The sequence below is a fragment of the Rhinopithecus bieti genome, unplaced genomic scaffold (assembly GCF_001698545.2).
Source record: "Rhinopithecus bieti isolate Rb0 unplaced genomic scaffold, ASM169854v2 scaffold_11744, whole genome shotgun sequence".
Classification (NCBI taxonomy): Eukaryota; Metazoa; Chordata; class Mammalia; order Primates; family Cercopithecidae; genus Rhinopithecus; species Rhinopithecus bieti.
Genome location: NW_016807094.1, coordinates 2448 through 15478, shown reverse-complemented (window position 1 = coordinate 15478; position 13031 = coordinate 2448). Strand labels below are relative to the sequence as shown.

General features: G+C 42.2%; 1 protein-coding gene and 1 pseudogene across 1 annotated transcript in view; both read right to left on the bottom strand.

Annotated features, from left to right (window-relative positions):
- Positions 1-503: 503 nt before the first annotated feature.
- LOC108534659 (zinc finger protein 320-like) lies at positions 504-1734 on the bottom strand (annotated as a pseudogene).
- LOC108534658 (zinc finger protein 813-like) overlaps positions 504-13031 on the bottom strand; it is a 13566-nt gene continuing 1038 nt past the window's right edge. The window contains 3 exon segments of the mRNA XM_017880126.1: positions 504-2255; positions 2257-3622; positions 9078-9204. Of these exon segments, the coding sequence (XP_017735615.1) occupies positions 2144-2255; positions 2257-3622; positions 9078-9204 (1605 nt within the window). The 3' untranslated portion in view covers positions 504-2143.

The window sequence follows — 13031 nt, the reverse complement described above, 5'->3', positions numbered from 1 at the left end:
AAAACTGGGAAATTCACACACGATTTTTCTCTTAATATGCAAAATACATATTTTTCCATGAACTTCTTGAAGATCCCTTGTACCAGCAAACTGTATTCAAGAGGATATAGAAAGGATTGCAGATATTCAAGTGCCACTTATTTCTGGAATGCAAGGATGGTTCAACATATTCAAGCAAATCAATGTGATATTTCACTTGAACAAAATGAAAGATGAAAACCACATCATCTCAATAGTTGGAGAAAAAGTATTTCACAAAATTCGACATCCATTCATCATGGAAATCCTAAACAAAATAGATAGAAAAGGAAATTTACTTCAACAATAGAAAGACCATCCATGAAATGACCAACGAGTAGATAATGAAGCAAGGACCATGGAATGCTTTTCCTGTAGGATCTCACATGATGCAAGAATGCTCTCGCCCCTTCTATTCAATCAATAGTGGCTGTCCTAGCCAGAGCAATGAAATAGCAAAAGAAATCAAACCCATCCAAATCAGAAAGAAAGAAGTCAAATTATATTTGTTTGTAGATGACACAATCTTCTGTGTAGAAAATCACAGAGTCAGTCAAAATACTACTGGAACTAACAAATACATTCAGTGTATCTGCACAATACAATATCAGCACCAAAAATTAGTTGAATTTCCATACATTAACAATAAACAATTTTAAAACAAAATTGAAAAACACTTCCATTTGCTAGAGAACTTAAAGAAATACTTAGGAATAAAAGTAAAAAGGTGAGAAGTTTGTACCTTGATATCTACAAACATAGATCAATATGATTAAAAACATATACAGAGATATAACCCATATTGATGGTTTGGAAGAATTAATGTTGTTAAATAATTATATAACCCAATGTGATTTAGATTCAACACAATACCCATACAAATCCCTATCAGTTTTTGTTAAAGAACATAAAGCAAACTGGGAAAAGTGGTTCATGTCCGTTGGCCAGACTGATCTGAAACTCCTGACCTCAAGTGATCTACCTGCCTTGGCCTCCCAAAATGCTGGGATTACAGGCATGAGACACTGCGGCTGGCCCAGTCCTCTTAACATAAACACTTTAATGTCAATGAATGCTTGATGGTTTGCTATACTCATTGCATTTGGAACAATTACCTCAAAAATGAATTTTCTGATATTCTGCAAGGAGTGAAGTCGGCCTGAAAACCTTGCCACACTGATGCCATTTGTAAGATTTCTGTCCAGTATGGATTCTCTGATGTGTAATGAGGTGTGAACGTGAAGTAAAGGCTTTGCCACAATCATCACACTTGTAAGGTTTCTCTCCTGTATGAATTCTCCTATGTTTTGCATACGATGAAGCATGACTGAAGACCCTGCCTCAATGATGACATTTGTAAGGTTTCTCTCCAGTATGTGTTTGCCAATGAACTGCAAGGTATGGCCGATGTCTGAAAAATTTGCCAATTATTACACTTGTATGATCTCTCTTCATTATGGGTTCTCCAATGATTTGCAGCGGTTGTAGCCTTACTGAAGCCTTGGTGACAATCATTACATTAGTAAAGTTTCCTTCATCATGGAGTGCCTGATGGTGAATAAGTGTTGACTGCTCATTAAGGCTCTGCCAGACTTATTATGCTTGTAAGGGTTCTCTCCAGTATAAATTCTAGTATGTTGTACCAGGTGTGAATCACGCCTGAAAGCCTTGACACAAACTCTTACAATTTTATGGTTTCTCTCCATTATGAACTTTTATGTCTTTCATGGTTTGAATTGTGACTGAAAACTTTGTCACATTCTTCACCTTTGTAAGCTTTCTCTCCAGTATGAATTCTCCTGTCTTTCGAGGCTTGATTTGCTACTGTAAACTTGGTCACATGCTTCACATTTCTAAGGTTTCTCTCCACTATGAAGTCTATGATGACATGCAAGATTTGCTTTTTGATTAAAAATTTTGTAACATTCATTACACTTGTAAGGTTTCTCTCCAGTATGAATTATGAACTACAAAGACTGAATTGTGATGGAAGGTCTTGCCACACTCATTGCACTTGTAAGGTTTCTTTCCAGTATGAATTGTATTATGATGTGCAAGCTTTCCTTTTCAATTAAAAACTTTGCCACACTCATTAAACTTGTAAGGTTTCTCTCCAGTATGAAGTCTATGATGACGTGCAAGGTTCGCTTTTGATTAAAACCTTGCCACATTCATTACACTTGTAAGGTTTCTCTCCAGTATGAAGCCTATGATGACGTGCAAGGTGTGTTTTCGATTAAAACCTTGCCACATTCATTACACTTGTAGGGTTTCTCTCCAGTATGAAGTCTATGATGACATACAAGGTGTGCTTTTCGATTAAAACCCTTGCCACATTCATTACACTTGTAAGGTTTCTCTCCAGTATGAACTGCTGTATGAATTACAAGGGCTGAAATTCGACTGAACTTCTTGCCACACTCATTACATTTGTAACCTTTCTCTCCAATATGAATAGCCTTATGAATTACGAGGGCTGAATTTCGACTGAATGTCTTGACACACTCAGTACACTTGTAGGGTTTCTCTCCAGTATGAAGTCTATGATGACGTGCAAGGTTCGCTTTTTTATTAAAAACTTTGCCACATTCATTACACTTGTAAGGTTTCTCTCCAGTATGAAGTCTACGATGGCATTTAAGGGTTAACTCCTGACTAAACGTCTTGCCACACTCATTACACTTGTAAGGTTTCTCTCCAGTATGGAGTCTACGATGGCATGTAAGGGATGATGTCTGACTAAAGTTCTTGCCACACTCATTACATTTGTAAGGTTTCTCTCCAGCATGAATTCTCCTATGTCTTTTAAGGTTTGATTTGAAACTGAAAGCTTTGTCACATTCTTCACATTTGTAAGGTTTCTCTCCAGTATGAAGTCTACGATGGCATGTAAGGGAATACATCTGGCTGAAGGACTTGCCACACTCATTACATCTGTGAGGTTTCTCACCAGTGTGACATCTACGATGGCATGTAAGGTTTCGCTTCCGATTAAAGAGCCTGCCACATACATCACATTTATATTGTATCTCTCCTAAATGGATTATCTGATGTTTCCTTAAGAGTGAGCTACAATTAAAGGCTTTGCCACTCTCATTACATTGGAAAGACTTTTCTCTCATGTGTACCTCCTGTTTTTGTGTGAGTAATGAAGAATTCACGAAATTATTCCCATAGTTATTAGAAATACAGGTTTTGGGTCTACAAGAAATTATTTGAGATGTTGGAACTGAGGAAGCATCATTGTTAGACTTCTCGACTTGGCTACCAATTTTCCCTTCAGTCTGAAATATGTGCAGTTCAGGCAGATGTGAATGAAAGCTTGATCCAAGCTGATCTTTAATAGGCTTGTTTCCAGCATGCCTTTGATCATATCGGTCTGTACTACCTGTCAACTTTTTGATTTTTGTCATGGGTGCTTCATGGCTATTTCTTTCATCTTCTTGCCACTGAAACTCAAAGTTATGAATATCTTTCTCAATTTCCTGAAAGCAAAAGTCTCCAATGTGATGACTTTCATGTCTTTCCAATGTTCCTGTGTGGATCACTTCTCTATTGCTTTGTGCAGTTGACAAGAACTCCATCATGCATTTGGAAGAGATATCTACAAAATATAAACACCAGTAGGTGTACAGATGGTAAATCATACTGAAATGTGTAAATATGACACAAAAAACAATACTTATTTTAAACTTCCCAAACATGATCTTCAAAGTTTAGAAACACAAAAGGAGTAAGATTCTTTAATAAATAAAGGGCTATTACATGTGCTTCAAATCATTTCTATGGAAGCTTATTTCCAGTATCATGACAAAACACTGACAGGGCACAAATGTGTGTAAGCCTAAAGTAAGGAGTATTTTTCCACTGTGACCCTAAAGTGTCTAACAGTTTGCAAAAAACATATCACTGTCAATCAATAAAAAGTATATATTCTTCATATTTACAGCATATTTACTGTATGCAAATAAATGCTAAAGGACCACAGGATATACGGTATTGGTAAACAATCCACAACAAGCTCATGTAAGAATAACCAAAATCAATGGAAATTCTGTATTGTCAAACAATCATAGCACTGAGAAGATAAGAAAACATTACAAAATTTAGCCAGGCATGGTGGCCTACGTCTGTAGTCCCAGCTACTCAGGAGGCTGAGGCACAAGAATTGCTTGAACCCAAGAGGCAGAGGTTGCAGTGAGCTGAGATCGCACCACTGTGCTTCAGCCTGGGTGAAAAAGTGAGACTTTATCTCAAAAAAAAAAAGTTAATACAATATTTTCCTGAATAACTGTCATAAAATTACCTGTATCTATGCAGAAAAGGCACATTGTGACTTTTTTTTTTAATTTTGTATTTTTATATTTTTGAGATGAAGTTTCACTTTGTTGCTGGAGTGCCATGGCCCGATCTCGGCTCACTGCAACCTCCACCTTTTGGGTTCAAGCCATTCTCTTGCCTCAGCCTCCTGAGTACCTGGGATTACAGGCATGTGAAGGCATGCTTGGCTAATTTTTGTAATTTTAGTAGATATAGGGTTTCACCATTTTGGCCAGGCTGGCCTTGAACTTTTGACCTCAATGATCCACCTGCCTCAGCTTCCCAAAGTCCTGGGATTGCAGGCATAAGCCACAGTGCCCTAGTTAATGTGACATTAATGCCGGGTGTGGTGGCTCACACCTATAATCCTAGCACTTTGGGAGGCCGAGGCAGGTGGATCACCTGAGGTCAGGACTTTGAGACCAGCCTGACGAACATGGAGAAACCCCATCTCTACTAAGAATACAAAATTAGCTGGGTGTGGTGGCTCATGCCTGTAATACCCGCTACTCGGGAAGGCTAAGGCAGAAAAATCACTTGAACGCAAGAGGTGGAGGTTGCAGCGAGCCAAGATCACGCCATTGCACTCCAGCCTGGGCAACAAGAGTGAAACTCCATCTCAAAAAAAAAAAAAAAAAAGTGACATTAACTAGTGGACTGTGTCAGTTATGTTGCATACCACATACCGAAAAGCCTTATGTACAATCATAAAAATTAGTTAGTAAAATATTGTAACCCATAAAACTAGCAAGCAAATAACAAGTACATTTATACAACCTGCAGAATTCCAAACAACTCCCTGTTAAGAAAAAAGCCACAACTTCTATTTACCACCAGCACACAATATAAGAACTGAAATACGGCCAGGCGCGGTGGCTCAAGCCTGTAATCCCAGCACTTTGGGAGGCCAAGACAGGTGGATCACGAGGTCAGGAGATCAAGACCATCCTGGCTAACACGGTGAAACCCCGTCTGTACTAAAAAATACAAAAAACTAGCCGGGCAAGGTGGCGGGCGCCTGTAGTCCCAGCTACTTGGGAGGCTGAGGCAGGAGAATGGTGTAAACCCAGGAGGCGGAGCTTGCAGTGAGCTGAGATTCGGCCACTGCACTCCAGCCTGGACGACAGAGCAAGACTCTGTCTCAAAAAAAAAAAAAAAAAAAAAAAAAAAAAAAAGAACTGAAATATATGTTAAGATCACTACCTTCTGATGTATGAGGTCAAAAAAATACACAGCATTATGAGGAATAGGAATTAACTAACGGCAGGGCACGGTGGCTCACGCCGTAATCCCAGCACTTTGTGAGGTCAAGGTGGGCAGATCATGAGGTCAGGATTTCGAGAGTAGCCTGGCCAACATGGTGAATCCCTAACTCTACTAAAAATACAAAAACATTAGCTGGGCATGGTGGTGTGCACCTGTAATCTCAGCTACTTGGGAGGCGGAGGCAGGAGCACCGTTTGAACCTAGCAGGCCAAGGTTGTAGTGAGCCAAGATCGCACCATTGCCCTCCAGCCTGAGTGAAAGGGTGAGACTTCGTCTCAAAAAAAAAAAAAAGAATTGACTAACAGTGTCAGAGGGTGCAATTATGATGTCACAGCTACAATTATGAAACAGCCAGGAAATACAGCAATTCTAAATACATGCATTGCCCTTAGTTATCTAGTTCACTAGCATAAAATATAAAACATAGAATGTGCACTGGGAAAATTTATAAACTGAGATCAGAGAAAACATTGTATATAACAAGATGCACAATAAAAACAAACAATATGATGCAGGCTCCCTGGTCTGAATGTCCTTATTGGCCAAAAGCCATGTTCAGAGTTCTTATTCTCCAATGGGATGTTCCTGCAGATGGAGCCTTTGAGAGAATCTGGTCATGGGTGTTGACGACTCATGAATAGGACTTGTGCTTTCATAAGAAGAGATATTAAAGAGCTCATTTCCTGTTCCTCTTTCCCCCACGTCAGGACACGGCAGGAAGATCGCTGGGCTAAACAATGATGAAGGCTCTCACCAGGAACAATTTGCCTGGCACCTTGCTCGTGGATTTCCCACTCTCCAAATTCATGAGAAATAATTTTCTATGTCTGAAGCCTCCCAGTTTATTTCTTTTTCTGTTTGTTTTTGAGACCGAGTCCCACTCTATCACCCAGGCTGGAGTGTAGAGATTCTCCCGCCTTAGCCCAGAGTCTTACTTTGTCGCCTGGACTGGAGTGCAGTGGGGCAATCTTGGCTCACTACAACCTCCACCTCCCGGGTTCAAGTGATTCTCCTGCCTCAGCCTCTCCAGTACTTGGGATAAGAGCCGTGTGCCACCACGCCCAGCTAATTTTTTTATTTTTAGTAGAGATGGGGTTTCACCATGTTGGCCAGGCTGGTCTCAAATTCCTGAACTCAGGTGATCTGCCCATCTTGGCCTCCCAAACTGCTGGGATTACAGGCGTGAACCACTATACCTGGCCAATGTTTTGTATTTAGTAGATTCAAGATTTCACCATGTTGGCCAGACTGGTCTCAAACTCCTGATTTCAAGCGATTTGCCCACCTCGGCATCCCAAACTGCTGGGATTAGAGCCATGAGCCACCTTGGCTGGTCAGTGGAAGGCATTTCTGAGAGGACAGTGAAGTGACTGGGACACGAAAGGAGGCATCTCATCAACATCACCCAAGGCTGACAAATCTCATTAGGCAAAGGAAGTTTAGCGCCTGTACTATAAATCTTGCAATACTTGAAGCCATCTAATAGCAATAACATGTTTTAAAAACTTTGAGGCCAGCCGGGCACAGTGATTTATGTCTGTAATCCCAGCACTTTGGGAGGCTGAGGCAGGAGGATCACGAGGTCAGGACATCGAGACCATCCTGGCTAACACTGTGAAACCCTGACTCCGCCTCTACAAAAAAAAAAAAAATTAGCCGGGTGTGGTGACACGTGCCTGTAGTCCCATCTACTTGGGGGACTGAGGCAGGAGAATCACTTGAACCCGGGAAGCAGAGGTTGCAGTGAGCTAAGATTACACCACTGCACTCCAGACTGGGCAATAGACTGACACTCCATCTCAAAAAAAAAAAAAAAAAAAAAAAAAAAAAAAAAAAAAAAAAGAAAAAGAAAGAAAGAAATGAAAGAAGTCTAAAGAGTCACTCCAACCCACAAATATATATAAAGTTCTGCAGTAAAGGTAAACTAAAAGACACCTGTAATCACAGTAGTTTTGGAGGCTGAGGTTGATGGACCACCTGAGAGCTTTTGAGATCAGTCAGATGAAAAAGGAGAAACTGTGTTTATTAAAATACAAAATTAGCCAGGCGTGGTGGCACACGCCTGTAATCCCAGCTACTCGGGAAACTGAGGCAGGAGAATCACTTGAACCCGGGAGTTGGAGGTTGGAGTGACCCGAGATTGTGCTATTGCACTGCAGCATGGGCGACAAGAACAAAACTTCGTCTCATCAATCAATCAATCAATCAATCAATCAATAGGCAAATAAAAGGACAGATACAGACACTGTTATAAGTACACCTTTTCTTCATCATTCAACTTTTTTTCCTGTTATTTAGAAGAAAAAAGCACGAAAACACAATATACGTATATGTTGATGAAAACGCAACATACACAGAAATAATTCTGACATAAACAAAGAATTCTGGTAGAGAAACAGTAGTTTTTGCAGGTTATGGAATTTTTTTTTTTTTGAGACACAGTCTCATTCTGTCGCCCAGGTTGGAGTGCAGTGGCACAATCTCAGCTCACTGCAACCTCCGCCTCCCAGGTTCAAGTGACTCTCCTGTGTCAGCCTCTTGAGTAGCAGGATTACAGGTGCCCACCACCATGTCCGGCTAATTTTTGTATTTTTAGTAGAGACGGAGTTTCACCATGTTAGCCAGGCTGGTTTTGAACTCCGGACCTCAGTTGATTTGCCCGCCTCGGCCTCCCAAAGTGCTGGGATTACAGGCATGAGCCACTGGTGCACAAGGATCGGTTGAGATGGAGAGGCGGAGCCAGTTGCAGTGACCCAAGATGGCACCACTGCCCTGTAGCCTGGGCGACACAGTGAGACTCCGTCATAAACAAACAAACAAAAAAGTAAGTAAGAAGAGAGCCAAACATGTCTGCACAAAAAAGCAATTAAACACAAAAAGTAATAAATGAGAAATGAAGAACAAAAAAAACCTACAAGAAATACAGATAATAAGTAACAGAAAGGCAACGGTAAAGTCTTCTCCATCAGGAATACTTCAAATGCAAATATTTAACTCTGTACTCAGAAGGCAAAGACTGGCTCAATCAACAGGAACCAACTACGTGTTCTCTGCAGAAGACTCATATTGGCCTTAAGGACACACGTATGCAAAAATTTTAAAAATAAAAGCCAATAATCAGTTACGGGGGTTGGCGCCTGTAATCCCAGCTACTAGGGAGGCCGAGGAAGATCTCTTGAGCCCAGGAAATCAAGACCAACTTCAACAACACAGCAAGCACCTGTCTGTTAAAAAAAAAAAAAAAAACTAAACTAAAAAAGTAGCCGGCATGGCAGCATGCACCTGTACCAGCTACTGGTATTGGCTGAGGTGGGACAATCACCTGAGCCCAGGAATTTAAGATTGCAGTGAGCCCTGATCACACCATTGCACTCCACCCTGGGGGACAGAGCAAGACACTGTATCTAAAAAAATGAGAAAATGCAAAGATACGCAAGGGCACACCCCCACTTCTGGAGGGAAGTTCTCCTCACCCAGGGAGACCAGGTTCCTATAATTCTCCAGCATCACATCTCTGTACAGAGTCCTCTGAGCAGGGTCCAGGCATTTCCACTCCTCCTGAGAGAATTCTATGGCCACATCCCTGAATGTCAATAGACCCTGAAATGAAAACACATTTTTAGCAAATGGTTATGGGAGGAGTTCTTATCTTTACAGAAAATGAGAAGAGGAGAGAGGGGAAAGCAGGGATTAATTGCAGTGAATGTTCTGACAAATCTGAGGGATTTTCCACCACGTTTTGTCTTCCCAGTTGTGTTTTATTGTACTTTTTTTTTTTTTTTGAGGTGGAGTCTCACTGAGTTGCCCAGGCTGGAGTGCAGTGGCGTGTTCTCAGTGCACTGCAACCTCTACCTCCCAGGATGAAGCAATTCTCTTGCCTTAGCCTCCTGAGTAGCTGAAATTACAGGTGTGCACCACCACGACCAGTAAATTTTTGTATTTTTAGTAGAAATGGGGTTTCACCATATTGGCCTCAAACTCCCGACCTTGTGATCCGCCTGCTGCAGACTCTCAAAGTGCTGGAATTACAGGCGTGATCCACCGTGCCCGGCCCAGAAACTTTTATTGACACACCAAGTGACATTCAGTATCTAGATGAGACAGAGTATGAGTGATGTCTTCAGAGATGACAGCGTCCATAGTGCAAGATCAGAAACTAAAATCCTTCTGGGCACAGTGGCACATGCCGGTTATCCCAGCCACCCAGGAGGCTGATGCAGTAGAACTGCTTGATCCTGGGAGGCAGAGGTTGCAGTGATCCGAAATCGTGCCACTGCACTCCAGCCTGGGCAACAGAGACTCCATCTCAAAACAAAAAAAAATTAGCCGGGCATGGTGGCAGCCACCTGTGGTTCCAGCTACTTGGGAGCCTGAGGCAGGAGGATGGCTTGAGCCTGAGAGTGGAAGTTGCAGTGAGCTAAGATTGTGCCACTGTGCTCCAGCCTGGGCAACACAGTGAGACCCAGTCTCAAAATAAAATAAAATACATGAAAACTAGATTACTCAAAGGATGAAAATCCATTATATATATATATGTCAACAAAATAATGAAACCTACACACACACAAAACTAGATGTTAATACAAAGGGTTGTCATATTCCCCAGATTTTCAAACTGTAAAAGTTGTTCAAAATATATACATTTGTGTGTATGTATGTATATGTGTGCGTGTGTAATGTGTGTGTGCGTGTGTGTATCTATATATAAAGTGTTTAAAAATATAAAAAGTAGCAAGTTTTGTTTAATTGAAGAGGAATCTCATCTTGCTGGAAAAGGACACTTTGGCAGTTGGGGGCAGGGGGGATCTTGTGGGATCTAAGAAAACAGGAAATGCCTCATCCTAGAGGAAGCAATCACCTTTCAACTGCCCAACCTGGAGGAATCCTCAGATATCTGTAGTAATGCGGGGCATGCGCAGAGGCAGCCACTATGGCACTCTTCACACAGGGAAAAATCGCAAAGGACCCACATGTTGTCATTCAGTCCATTTCCAATGCAGATGGCAAAGAGCAAGGTAGCCATGTTTACTAACAGGACAACATGTAAATTCACAACCAGCAGAATCAAATATCAAAGTAAAATATTTACTGGAACACAAAGAAGAAAAAACAGACCCTGGGGTCTACTTGAGAGTGGAGGGTGGGAAGCAGAAAAAATAAATACTGGGGTTGGATGCAGAGGCTCATGTCTGTAATCCCAGCACTTTGGGAGGCCGAGGCGGGTGGATCACTTGAGGTCAGGAGTTCAAGATCAGCCTGGCCAACATGGTGAAGCTCTGTCTCTACTAAAAATACAAAAACTAGCAAGGCATGATAGCAGGCTCCTGTAATTTCAGCTACTCGGGAGGCTGAGGCAGGAGAATCGCTTGAAGCCGGGAGGCGGAGGTTACAGTGAGCTGAGATCGTGCCATTAATAACTCCAGCCTAGGCAATAAGAGCAAAACTCAGTCTCAAAAAAATTAATTAATTAAAATAACTATTGGGTACGGGGCTTCACACCAGAGTGATGAAATAATCTGTACAATGAACCCCGATGACACTAGTTTACCTGTGTAACAAACGTTCACACGTAGCCCCAAACCTAAAGTGAAAACAGAAACATAAAAACTTTTTTTCTCTTTTTTTGAGACGGAGTCTTCTCTGTGCCCAGGCTGGAGTGCAGTGCCACAATCTCAGCTCACTGCAACCTCTGCTTCCCAGGTTCAAGCGATTCTCCTGCCTCAGCTTCCTGAGTAGCTAGGATTACAGGCATGTGCCACCACACCCGGCTAATTTTTGTAAAAAAGTATTTTTTTTTTAATTTACTGCAAAATTTTTTTCTAAGTCTCATAACGATGCAGAAATACACGTGTACAAGACTAGCTCTGACACCTGGCACAGAACTGACAGTAGCGGCTCCCCAGTGAGGCTGGAAGGAAGGTGGAGGACGTGACAGGGAACAGAGATGCCTATGGCCAAGGGTCTAAGCTGCAGCTTTGCTTGGAGTTTTACCACTAAATATATTCATCACGTGATGTTTAAATATAAAAATATGTATTTAATAATAATTGGTGGGGCTGGGCACAGTGGCTCATGCCTGTAATCTTAGCACTCTGGGAGGCTGAGGTGGGCAGATCACCTGAGGTCAGGAGTTTGAGACCAGCCTGGCCAACATGGTGACACCCGTCACTAATAAAAATACAACAGGCCGGGCGCGGTGGCTCAAGCCTGTAATCCCAGCACTTTGGGAGGCCGAGACAGGCGGATCACAAGGTCAGGAGATCGAGACCATCCTGGCTAACACGGTGAAACCCCGTCTCTACTAAAAAATACAAAAAACTAGCCGGGTGAGGTGGCGGGCGCCTATAGTCCCAGCTACTCAGGAGGCTGAGGCAGGAGAATGGCGTAAACCCGGGAGGCGGAGCTTGCAGTGAGCTGAGATCTGGCCACTGCACTTCAGCCTGGGTGACAGAGCGAGACTCCGCCTCAAAAAAAAAAACAAAAACAAAAACACAAAATTAGCTGGGCATGGTGACACGTGCCTATAATCCCAGCTAATTGGGAGGCTGAGGCAGGAGAATCTCTTGAACCCGGAAGGTGGAGGTTGCCATGAGCCAAGATCATGCCACTGCACTTCAGCCTGGGTGACAGAGCAAGACTACATATATTTAAAATATAATAATATCATCACAATATAATAATAATAATACAAGTTATAACCATGTTTAATGAAAACATCTGTTTCACAAGCCTCTCCACAGTAACACCACAGACTCCATGAGCTTAATGCACTAAGAATGGTTTAATGAATCTCCTGTTATTATTTAGGTAGATTTCCTGTTCTTAATGATGGAATAAAACACCTTGTATCATTCATGTCTTGTGTATGAACTTTCCATTCTAATTAGTAAGATTTTTGGAGTCAGAAACACAGTAACTCACTCAATTACCTCAAAATGTAGTATAAAATCAGGCAGAAAATATTTTCCCCTTATTGGTCTCCTTTTCTAGAATTTACCATGTATGTTGTGCACATGAATACGTGACTTCCATTGGCAGCTGCTCTACTCCTGGTCCACAGAGAGCTGACAGTGCATCCAGATGTGGCCCCTGAACAATCCCTGCTGCCCAACAGCACTGATACCACGGGACCCTCACCCCGTCTCCATCCATGTCTGGTGTGAGCCCTTCCCAGGCCCATGCCCAGTGCCGCCTCTTCCCAAGTTCATGTCACTGGGTCACAAGAGATGGAATCTAAGTGAGATGAGAGGGACTGAGGGAAGGCACCGGTGAATGTGAGCAAACCTGTCAGGCAGGACACTTCAGACTCAGAGAAGATTCCCAACTCCAAGGCCCAGCGTTTCTGAAAGGAAGGAGACAGAACAATCCACCGAGAATATCATCTCACCTGAGGAAGAGCCATCCCTGACTCCTTTGCTTTCCTCTTC